Source organism: Musca vetustissima, unplaced genomic scaffold, assembly GCF_032173495.1.
Source record: "Musca vetustissima isolate MV318-11 ecotype Yass unplaced genomic scaffold, APGP_CSIRO_Mvet_v1 utg2188, whole genome shotgun sequence".
In the NCBI taxonomy this organism is placed as follows: domain Eukaryota; kingdom Metazoa; phylum Arthropoda; class Insecta; order Diptera; family Muscidae; genus Musca; species Musca vetustissima.
The window spans coordinates 171,449-184,036 of record NW_026879922.1 but is presented as its reverse complement, the minus strand read 5'-3'; the positions used below and the strand labels follow the sequence as shown (position 1 = coordinate 184,036).

General features: G+C 37.8%; 1 protein-coding gene across 1 annotated transcript in view; it reads left to right on the top strand.

Annotated features, from left to right (window-relative positions):
- Positions 1-12,588, top strand: part of LOC133325139 (uncharacterized) — an 84,774-nt gene that overhangs the window by 70,578 nt on the left and 1,608 nt on the right. The window contains exons 5-6 of the mRNA XM_061533963.1: positions 5,838-5,985; positions 6,338-6,460. Of these exons, the coding sequence (XP_061389947.1) occupies positions 5,838-5,985; positions 6,338-6,460 (271 nt within the window). The remainder of the gene's footprint in view (positions 1-5,837; positions 5,986-6,337; positions 6,461-12,588) is intronic.

Sequence of the window (12,588 nt, the reverse complement as noted above, 5' to 3'; positions counted from 1 at the left end):
TTATCTTATTAAATTATCTATAGTTGGTACTTCCTATAGAGGAAGTTCCTCCTGCGGAACGTATTCTATCTACAGGAGACCTGTAAAAAAATCTCTATCTTTAGAAAATATTTTCAATAATTCCCGAAAAATTTCCTCAGGAGGACCATCCCAAAATCTTTTGATGCGGAAGATCTTCTGCCTTCGGAAGATCTGTAGAATGCCACATATTGGTCTTCTATCCATATAAGAGCCAGAAGGCCAGTTGAAGTTAATATGCCCTCAAACTATCGAAAGTCTGCAGAAGGTTTTCTTTCTGCAGAAGACTTGTAGCATGTCTTGCCTTTATAAAAGCGATATTGTCTACAGGTATCCTGCAGGAAGCGGTCTGTCAATAGAAGACCTGTAGAGGAAACCTATGAAATGTCCCCAGTGTTCTTATGTCATGTGAGAGGTATTCTGTCTATAGAAGACCTTTTGAATGAATTCTAGCCAATGAATGCCAGTATAAGGGTCTGAGTCTAAAGGGGGCTATAGAATTATTCTGTCTTCAAAATACCTGTAGAACATATTTTGTCTATTGGGTACCTCTAGAAGAAAGTTATCTATCTACGGAAGACCTGTAGAAGGTATTCCGTTTCTAGAATGCCTTTAGAAGATCCTTTGTCTATTGAATACCTCTAGAAAGTACTCTGACTATATAAGTCTTGGCTGAAGTTATTTTTTATCTAGAAGACCATTAGTAGTGCATAGAAGATATGCTTAAGGCCTTCTACCTCCAGAAAACCTGCAAAGGACTTCTAGCTATGGAATGCCAATAAAAGTGGGTAGAGGGACTGCTAAGAACCCTCTGCCTATACAAGACCCGTAGAAGGCTGTCTATTTCTAGAAGAACTGTAGAAAATCGTTTGTCTTGGACATCTGTAAAAACTCTATCAATAATGCCATCTCTCACTATGTGACTATAATACTGGATATTCTCCCGAAGACTTGTAAAAGGGTTTTTGTCTCAAGATGGCCTGTAGAAAGTATTATTGCTATAGAATTTCAATAAATGGGCCTTTGCCTATAGAGGACCCATATAAGATAATCTTTACAGAGATGATCTCTTACTATGAGACTGTAATACTGAATATTCTCCCGAAGACTTGTAAAAGGTTTTTTGTCTCAAGATGGCCTGTAGATGGTCTTATAGCTGTAGAATTTCTGTAGAGGAACCTCTGTCTATAGAAGACGCATAGAAGATAATCTTTATAGAGATGATGTGTAGAAGGTCTTCTGTCTTATGATGATCTCTAGATGAAGACGGACCTCTGACCTGTAGAGGATTTTCTGTACGTAGAATATCTGAATGAGGTTCTCTGTTCTTAGATGGTCTATAAAAGGAACTGCGTCTACTGAATACCTACGTAAGGAATTTTGTCTACAGAATACCTATAGATGATGTTCTCTCTATAAGAAATCTATAGAAGGTCCACTGTCTGTAGAACTTACCTAGAATATCTCCTCTCTCTAGAAGGCCTTTTGAAGTGTTTCTTTTTAGAAGATCTACATAAGATCCAATGTATACAGTAGATCTTTAGAAGGTTCTCTGTGTGAATGGAAGAATTTGCAGCTTCTGTCTATAGAAGACGGTGTTAAAGGTTATCTATTTATAGAAAAGCCTAGAATATAGTCTGTTTTCTTTACATATCTATTGGTGTTCTGTAGAAGATCTTTAGTCCATAGGAAACCTTTAGACAGTATTTTATCTACCCTTGTGAACCCACTTACTTTCACATTTTAAGGTCTGCTGTTCAATATATGCAAACATTTCTCAGCAAATAAAATCGCCAAATATTTATAAAACCACTATCCCCCAACCAGAAAACCCCCCTAGGATATAGAAACAACATATAAAAAACAATTTCCCCCATTCCAAATCAGTTAATATCAGTTAAGTGAAATAATATTGAAACATAAAATTAAAACTAAATGATATTACCACTGATTGTAATCGGTCATTGTTTTGTGGTTGTTGTTCCTCCATGGGTTCAAAAGGATGCCCTTAGAAATCAATAAACTGCAGAGAGTATTGTTATTGATTAAATGAACAGTTTGGTAATAAATTGTACTCCACTGGCTTCCATTGGCCATTGTCTGTACGTCGCGTCGGTCCATCTCTTTGCCATAAAAAAAGAAAACACCACAAAGTTTTTCATGACAAGATATTTGGTGTTGTCTTCGTTTTTTTGCATTTCATTTTTTGGGGTTTTGCTTTGAGGAAACTACTCTCCACCATCATCATCGGAATCTTTCCCATCAATGAAATGAATGAATACTGTTACGCTGTGCTCTGTTTTGTGGTGTATTTGTATTGTGGAAGTGTACATTTTATGATGCTTCTGATGATGGTAGTTGGATGGATACTATGTATGTCTGTCGGTCATTTGGTCAAAATTCGACAAGCATCACTATGATGACCAGACAGACAGTGAGAGAGAAACAAGGAAATTACAGGAAATGAGACATGTTGTAAATGTGGTTTTTATGCACATCAGAATCGGTATTATTATTATCGTAATCATCATAGTTGTAGCATAGATATCGGACAATGTGGCAAGATGCAGGGAATGACTTATTTGAAAAGTAATGAAAATTGTATAAAAATGTGAAACGAATGTAAAATATGTATCAGGTTATAATTCAGTAAGTCATATTTTGCAGAATCTCATACGTTTATAAAGTCCTGTAGACGATTATTTCTTGTCAACAGAAAAGCTCTAGAAGGCCCTCTGTTTATAAAAGCATACCTGTGTTGAGACCTCTATCTGCAAAAGGTCTTCAGTCGTTATATGATCTGCAGAAATATAGAATGTCTTCCGACTATAGCAGACATGAATAAAGACGTCTGCCTATAGAAGACCGATATAAATTGATTAAATTATGACTACATACCATAATCGATAGACTTTAGATCGAAATTTATTTCTAAGAATCGCTTAGTTTGGTTTCAATATTTGCATCTACGTTTATTCTCTATGGTAAGGCTAAGATATTGAAATTTCATGGTTTGTTCTATAATTCCTAATATTTTAAAATATGTTAACTGACTTCGTATCATCTCATCGAGATGTTTTACAGATTGATAGTTTCTTCTCCAAAATAAATTCATATTTTTCTTAATAATGAGAATTTTCCAACTATTATATATATTTTTTTAGTTAAAAATTGTATCGATGAAATACTATATGTTTTGTAACCGAATGTGTTCTGTTTCCAGATAATTTCTAATGGAACTATTTTTTTCGATGGCTGAAAGGCCTGTAAGAGTTCCAAGGATCTATACCAGGTCTTCTGTCTCTAGATATTTACTCCTGAAGGACATAGAAGAAGTTGATAGTATATCCAAGAGGAGTAGTTGACCTTTAAATTGATAGCTATAGAATGTGTCCAATGTGTAGAAGATGTATAAAAAACCTTATGTATATAAAGGATCTGGATTGAGTTTTTTTTCAGCAGAACACATGGGTAAAAGATACCAGTAAAAGACCTTCAGACTTTTGAAGGTCTGCAGAAGGTGTTCTGTCTGTAGAGGTTGAAGGTATACTGCTTATAGAAAATATAAAATACAGCAATTTTTCCGACATCTACAAAAATTTTGCTCTGTAGACCAACGCCCACAAGAGCATCACGTGAGCATAGAGAGCGCATGCGAGGGTCAATAATAAGTGAAGTCTGGCGACGTTTGGCATTTAACGACGGTTCTACACACCGACTCAGATTTGGGCCTTTTCGATCGATTCCAACTTGTAATTGAGAGGTCATCCGCCGCACTTACTTACTTAGCTGGCTTATTATAGGACATTTGTTTCATAAGCCGAGCTTAAAAAAGATTTCCAATTTGAAAGACAATGTTCCGAAATGTTGTCTTCCGTTGGATCTTTCCATCGAATTTGTGGCCTTCCCCTTCTGCGAGAACCATCAGTTAGCTCGCCTTTTAAGCCATGTCCGAGAATAGATGATATAACTCATGATTCATTCGACAGCGAAATTCACCGAAGAAACAGATCGGCCCATACATCTTTCGGAGAATTTTTCTCACAAAAACACCAAGATCTGCCACAGATCCATACAACAGCACGCATAGTATCAGCGTCTTGTAGAGTGTGAATTTGGTTTGGCGAGAGGAAGCCTTGTTATACCCTACACAACTATGTTGTCAGGGTACTATAGTTTATAGTTTATAAGTATAACGATCGTCATGTCTCGATTAGCTAAGTCGATCAAGACATGTGTGGCCGTCCGTCTGTCCATTATAATTTGTAAACACAGTTATGGAAATTTTGCATGTAAGATGGGTTCTGGCCAATGGAGACCCCTATTGTGTGTCGGTTTTCCTGATCGCTCCAATTATGGGCCTTATCAAAACAAGCATATTTTGATAAGGTTATTTTCTATAGCGTATATATTTACCTCTGAAGGACATAGATCCGAGAAGTTGATGGAATATCCAGAGGAGTGATTGACCTTTAAATTGATACCAATTATATTGTCGTATGTACAAAAATGTGGGAGTTCCACTTAAATATTTACAGGTGCTTTCGTAAAGAGATGTGGACCAAAAACATTTTTTCGAGTCGATCTATAGGCCACAATTGAAAGCCGAACATCACAACGCAATCTGGACAATTAATTAGAAGGGCTGTACTGAATATTAGTAATATTCTTTTACCTCTTGTAGGTCAAAAGGGTGCAAATATCGTGAAATATTACCCAATCTCAGAACATAGATCTACAAAAAGTTAGGGTATCATATGGTCGGCCCGTCCGACTATACTGCTCCGCTCACAGGGTTTTGTATTGCTTACTCAGACCATAGGATCAACTGTTGACAACACTATTCTTCTCCGGATTTCAAAGCTGATGTTATTAGTTTTGTTTATGGCCGCACCGAGGACGTTTTTTTGCAGGAATGCTGAACGCAGACATGGCTGTAAACACCTCTGAACGGATTGGGCTGTCGAATGCGGCTTTGTAGTCGACGAATAGGTGGAATGTCTCAATGTGTTTTTTGTGTGTCTTTTCCATGATTTGACGCAGAGTGAAAATCTGGTCTATGTGGATTTTCCACGCCTGAAGCCGCATTGGTATGGTCCAAAAATGTCATTGAACATTGGCTTCATTCGTTCACACAGTACGTTGGATGGCACTTTATATGCGATGGGAAGGGGACTAATCTAGACTTCTAGAGTTCGGAAATCTTGCTACTGAGCCGTTTGGCAGTGCTTAAAAAACGACATCATGTCATTCGGTATATATCCATCGTGCAGAATTTAAGGTCTGTGAGCCCAAACTTTTCAGAATACCAAAATTGGAGTTTACTTCAAAATATGTATCGATATCTACCATTTTCAATATCAACATTAAAGAATTTATGACAATGTTTATGCGAAATTTCAAAATTTCTGTCATAATTCATCATTCACGACAAATGTCAAAAACGTCGTAAATTCCCTCTATTCCATCACTAATTCCGAAAAAAACAATACATTAAACACTATTCAAACAGAGCAAAATCATGATGAGGTTACTGCAGTAGTATCTACGGTTACAACTGACAGTGGTTAGTTGAGAGTTCCACAGCTACTACTGCTGTCTGTCTGTCCGTGTGTTCTGTTTCTGGTCATGTTGCTGATACAATTTTTTAATGTTGTTGTTGTTGCTGCTGCTGATGTTCTGTGTATATTGTTCCACAACTGTGTTCATTTTATTGTTTACATGTGAATTTCTGTTTATAATCATCATTTTTGTTTACTTTTCATTTTTTCTTACTTTTTTTCATCTTTTGTGGTCCAACCATTCATTCTCTCTTGCAGGTGGTCGTGCAATATGACAAAGATCTGTTGGAAGTTTGGGATGAAGCGAAACGTTTACGTTGTGAATGGTTTAATGACTATGAGAAAACAGCATCGAAACCACCAATGGTAATTGCTGATCTGGATGTAATACAATTGGATTTCAGAGGTAGGATATAACAACGGCAACGAAACAAATTTCGTATTTGCACTTCATGGTCATGGATGGCTGGCTATGGCTCCTTTCTGCGATTGCGAAATGTGACGTGTGGCGCTTGTGCCATAAACATGACCACCTATCACATTTCTGGTCGAGATGAAGAAAAAGTGGAAGGAAATGTTAATGTCGCATTGTAAAATAATTAAAATGTTTTTTTGTTGTGCCTTAAAAAAACAGATTAAAAATTTAATTGAAAGCAAAACATAAAATTGGAAAATTGTTTATGGCATATTTTTCAATCTCTTGTGGCTGGGCTATTTGTATTTTTCCGTATTTATTAATGGTTTGATATTCTTTGCAGGTGACAATGTCGATTGTTGGATGGAAATACAGCATGGTCGTGGCCCCTGGGCACCACCTGTTAGTGGCATTGTACCATTGGGTTCTACTCTCACCTTGGTGGTGGCCATCAATGATTATCGTGGTAAGTAAATTTAGAGTAGAGCCAGTAAAAGTGTCGTTAAGTTTCGAAGACTGATATTAAAAAAAAATAATGATGTTGAAACGACGTTATGTTCGGCCGTGCCGAACTTGTTATAACCTTCACCATGTCGTGTGCATTCAAAATTTCTTAAGAAGGTCTGTCCTTTATATGGAGACAATGCGATTGTAAATTGTCAAATGCTTAGTTACAGATTCTCAAGATGGATAATTTGACTAGAAGCCATTGTATGGGATCTATTATGACCTGTATTACCCTTAAGCCCAGTTACCATATTCTTAACAAGATATTGCTCCTGGACCATGGCGATGCTCGTGTTGGTGGTTGAGATTTTGGGGAGTAGCTCCTTAGCCCTAGTATGATGACCTTCAAACTCTGTTGCATTTGCAATAAAAGGAGGCGGAATTGAATCAGTCTCTCTTCATCTTAAGGAATTTCTCTCCCACTTTATCCGTGGCATATTTGACAACCAGTTCACCGTTCTTCGTAAATGTATTCAGATTGCATCAATTACCAATATAAAGACCGGCGTTCTGCTTCTAGACAACCTTCTGAATTTGGTACAAGGGGAACCGTGTCGAGGAATCTCATTTATTCCCTTAATAATTGCGAAATTCTTATTTGTACTGCCAATTTCCCTGACCCTTTATACAGAAAAATCCCATTAAATTACAGGCGTTCATGATCATGATATTAGGTCGAGTAGCGACCAAAGGGTCAGCCTTGTCCATAAAGGCTACTCTCTCGTCATATGGTACCATCCGTCAAATTTTGGTTTCGGTCTCTCCCACTGTATTTTTTGGTAACTACGGAAGAAGCCTTTGGACAGATCCTGAAGTTTCCTGTGAAGGTTTTCCAATAGGTCCGACTTTTGTCTTCCCAATGACAACCTTCCTATTATCCTTCATGGATACTACTGCATCATGCGCCAGAGGTTTCCTCGAAGCTGGTTGATGTTTCACCGTCGATCTAATCCTCTTCATTGACACAGGCGTTGAGCAGGATTTAGTCGGTACATTATCTCGTGTTTGCCCCATGCTTTGATAGGCTTGGGTTTCCTTTGCCGTCACCGTGGAAGAGGTCCTGACGGATGCAGCCACAGCATACGATGTAGGAACACTATCATCTAAAGTTCCCCAGAGGCCTTTTGAGGATAATCTCCGTCGCATTTCTTCACGACCTTATGTGTTTCCTGATCAAGGTGAATTCCTTTTCGCTAATTACGTTGGGCGCCATGTCTACATATCATGTGCAGTGCCAGAGTAGACTGCAACGATTAAAATTATCTTTAGATCACCCACTGTTCACTAATTTATTTTCAGTGATAGTCTGATTTAGAAGCACAGGATTGTCAGCTAACACTTTCAGGCTTGGACATTCGGCCCTCTGTTGACTACATCAGCATTCTCCTCCTCGACATTGTGTCATGCCATATGTCGGCTGGAATGCTCTCTTGACTCAGGCAGAAACTGCTGCATGGAAAAGGGTAGCTAAAACCTTCAAAATATCGAAATCGGGGTGGAACATTTATATGGGAGCTACAACAAAGCGTGTCGATATATCCCAATGCAAAACATCATAGTAGAAGCAAAATTTTAAAGCTCTATCTCTTTATCGAAAAGTGGACCTATATAGACAATATCTAAAATGTTCCCGAAGGACGTTTACACTCGGAGAATCCGAAATACAAAATTATGGCACTTTCAGTGGGAAAATGCTGTTAAAACCTTCAAAATATCATGATATGAAAACATGGACCAGAGGTATTCTATCGTCTGAAAACCCGAAATCCCATAGGACAACAATATTGTTTGGAAAATGTATCTAAAAATATTTAAAATGAAGCGGAAGCTTTTAATAGGACCAATCCTATAAAATAGACGTCTTTCGATAAAATTTCTTATGAAAACGGAAAATAAAAGCCGAAATGCTATTCGAAAATGAGAGTACTTCCTGCAAAATACATTTCCCCTGAAGACTTTACTTGTCAATTCACATCCGTTGGGAACTGCGGCCTGATCAACAATATGCCAAAATTAGGTGGGGGATTCAAAGGTGATAAATAAAAACATGGAAAACCAGTAAGGAAAGTAGTAAAGTCGAACGGAGCCGACTATATGATACCCTTCACCACTTTGGGTATATTCAACAGATGAATCCTAACAGACGTCGCATTTTTATAGGACCAGCAAAATGAAATTGAATCCATAAACATGTCATTCTGCAACCTATACTAATTTCTTTCATTTGGTCAGATAAAGAAGCTATATCTAAACCTGAACCGATTTCAACGATTTCAGGAAATTAAACACACACCATTCTAGGCCTAATTCATTACGCTGTGCCATATTTCGTGCAAACCGGACGAAAATATATATGGGAGCTATATCTAAATCTGAACCGATTCTCACCAAACTCAGCACAAATCATTCTGCACTTTATACAGAACGCTCTGCCAAATTTCATGCAAATCGAAAGATATATAGGGACTTTGGTGTACCATTTACATAAAATCGGACGAAACTATATATGGGAGCTATATCTAAATCTGAACCGATTTTTATGAAACTTAGCACACATCATTCTATACTTCATTCATTACGCTGTGCCAAATTTCGTGCAAATCGAAAGATATATAGGGACTTTGGTGTACCATTTACATAAAATCGGACGAAACTATATATGGGAGCTATATCTAAATCTGAACCGATTCTCACCAAACTCAGCACAAATCATTCTGCACTTTATACAGAACGCTCTGCCAAATTTCGTGCAAATCGAAAGATATATAGGGACTTCGGTGCACCATTTACCTTAAATCGGACGAAAATATATATGGGAGCTAAATCTGAACCGATATTTCCCAATTTCAATAGGGTTCGTCCTTGGGCCAAATAAGTGACCTATGCCAAATTTCATCCAAATCGGATCATAAATGCGACCTGTACTTTGTTCACAAAAATACATGGACGGACAGACGGACGTACGGACAGACGGACGTACGGACAGACGGACATGCGTAAATCCATGTGTCTATATCGTTTCCATATTCTAAGAGTATTTGAAATACGTAACCACATTTTCAAAAATAGAGCTTAATCTGACCGATCCTGAATGTCTACAAATAGAAAAACAAAATTAATACAACCTCCAATTTTATATTGGAGGATAAAAATAATTTAATACCTCCATTTGACCCCAGCGTATGATCAGCAATTCGATTTATGATTAGAAATTCGATATTTAGAAAATAAAAAGAACCCGATTTATGAATAATTATTCTTCAATCAAATCTAAAATGTACGATTTTTATTACTACCCATTTTGTATATCACGTTCGGCAGCTTTTAAGACCAGATAGATTTAAATTTAATAGCTGCCCGTTTTATTCTCAAATCATTTACGCACTTTTGTTTGGCTATTAAAAATCGGTTTACATTGTTGCCCCGTTCTATGGATCTAACAGCTGTCCGCGGCACTTGTTGCCGTTCTTAATTGAATTTGTTGTTACGTTAATTGCCCTCGTTGTTGTTATTAAATGTACATTATTGCTTTTTATTATGCTCTGCCTTTGAAGCATCAGAATTATTATGCATCGTTAATAGAACCACCATCGCCGCCAAAGACAAAACAATTCCAACACTTCAGGCCATGTTGTATCACACCTTAGGCTATCGATCGTTTAGAGATTTTATTCTTGTCGGAATTGGAGGTAAACAGGCCTATAGACAGCCTGTCTAACAAGGAAATTGTGTTTAAATGGTAATAAAATTATTGCCATTAAACGGTCAGTTGAAAAACGTGCGTCAGAAATGCGGTTGTGATCGTTTGCGGGGATTTGGTAGCAAACGGAGGAGAGGAAAAGGAGGAAAATAAGCATTCGATATAATACGTATATGAGATTTAGCTTATGTCCTAAAACCAGAAATCAGAATTACTAGTATTTTGTGAGCTGGATTTTTGGTCTACTCCTAAAAAGACCTTCGTAGAAAAAATATTTTGGAACATCTTTAAAAAGGACCTAAAACAAGAATTACAACAGGATTGGAAAAAGTACAATTTTGACATGGTTCCTAGTTCCCACCAAATAAATCGGTTGCATTATTCAAGTTTCACTGAACGGAACTATTCTTAAATTAAAAAAAAAATCCGATTATAATACTTCAAAATAGTCACCAGCTCCTTTTCCGGAATTAAACTTTTTCTCACAATTTGGCAATAGCTCAAAATAATGCTCGTGTTAATCGGATCAGCAATTTTTTGAAAAAAAAAAATATAAATAAATAAAAAGTCGTGGCCTTTATATGGAGACTATGTAATTACAAATGTTCTTCTAGGAGGATGTTTATATTCTAAAAAATTATATACCATCTTACATACACTCAGAATGGAAAACTTGTCTAGGAATGTTAAGGTACCGAAAATTAAGACCCTGATATGGAAATTATTAGAACATGGACAATATTCGTGGGAAGAATTTTTTTAATCCTCCAATTTTTAATTACAGCCAATTCGGTGCGACCGTGCGGAGAATGTATAGGGTACTTTCTAATATAGAGGCTATGGCATATGTTTTTACTCTACCCCGGAATTCCAAATTACAGTCACTTTGGTTGGAAAATTCAAAATACCTAAAATGTGGAAGGGTTCTTCATATATGAGCTGTCAAAATAGTCTTAAAGAAATGTTTTCTAAAATCGTCACAGGTGGCGTATCGAGGATATATCCGAATGAAATATTTGAAGGCAAATATTTTTTTTGGAAAACTCAGTCCAAATACCTCGAGCAAGTGTTCTGTCAGGAACTCGCTGTCCCAACCTTTGACGAAGATCGTTGCCTTTTGTAGTCGAGGAATGTATCTTTCCGTGAATGTCCGACATGGGCTTGATTCTGCGTTTATGGAGGCAAGGCTTCTTTCTAGTTTTCTCCAGGCGTCTATGATCATTGACGACCCAAATTCTGGCATTAGAATTCCAATTGTCCAGATCGATGTCGCGCAGCAGGTGTTCCATGAGCTTATTATTCATCGTATCCATCACCCCCTCATAGATCACCTGTTTTTAGTTTAGTGATTTCGTCGATCACTGCATAGCAGATCTCTTATCTCCCAATCATTTGTGGCTACCCCCTGTTTCTTTAGGAAATTGTGTTTAGCTCTTTGGGGTTCCTGGTCTTTAAGGGAGATTTAAAAGCAGCGCCCTAATACCAGACGCAGGTAGGGAAGATCTGGCTTATCCTTCTGGCCATCAGTTTGCTGTTCACATATGTTCGTCCGGTTTGTGCCTCAAATAGCGTATTTGTCCTTGTCGTGAGCTTAGCAATGCTAGACGGAGCAGTCCTAAGTCCGTAGATTTTCGTAGCTGTCTCTTTTGGCTCATCTCTTTATATCCGCCGACGGGACAACTTTCTGTTAGTTTGCGGGTTTTGCATGCGTCTGCCCTTCCGGATTATTTTCACAGCTTCCGAGTAAGTGGAGGCAAGGTCTACTTTTCATTCTGGGCATCAACAGCCCATTTGGGATACCCGTTATTTACGGAAGATTCTGAAACATCACCCATCTTATTGATATTAGAGGCAGCATACCCGCCTTCAGTCAGTTTTCCTTGACTTTGGATTGGCTCAGCTTTCTCCTTATATCAGCAGACGTGGTGCTCTCTTTCTTAGTTGCAAATTTGACAATCGTCTGATCTTTGGGATACCTAATCCTCTTCGACGCTTCCGAGACGGTGTGTTCACCTTTGTTTCACTGGTTAATTCTGCCCAGATCCCACGTTTGTGCACCTTTTTTTCTTATGAGCTTAGCAATATCCTCGCTTTCTGCCTCCACCATCTTATCAGTCTCTTCGTTACTCCGTCATTTTAACGTGGTTATGTTAGTCTTACTCCCATGTTCAGAGTTCCCTGAACCTCAAATCTGATATCCATTGTTGCTCGTAGACTGGGTGCTTGTAGCGATATCATCGACTACATAAGCCTAACCACCCACATTTGTAGGAATTGTAGGAGGCAAATCATATATTTATCGCCCGATTTAAATCATATATTTATCGCCCGTCTCCTTTCTAAAAAAATTCTCTTTCGCTTTTAGAGACTAATTTACAGGCCTATTT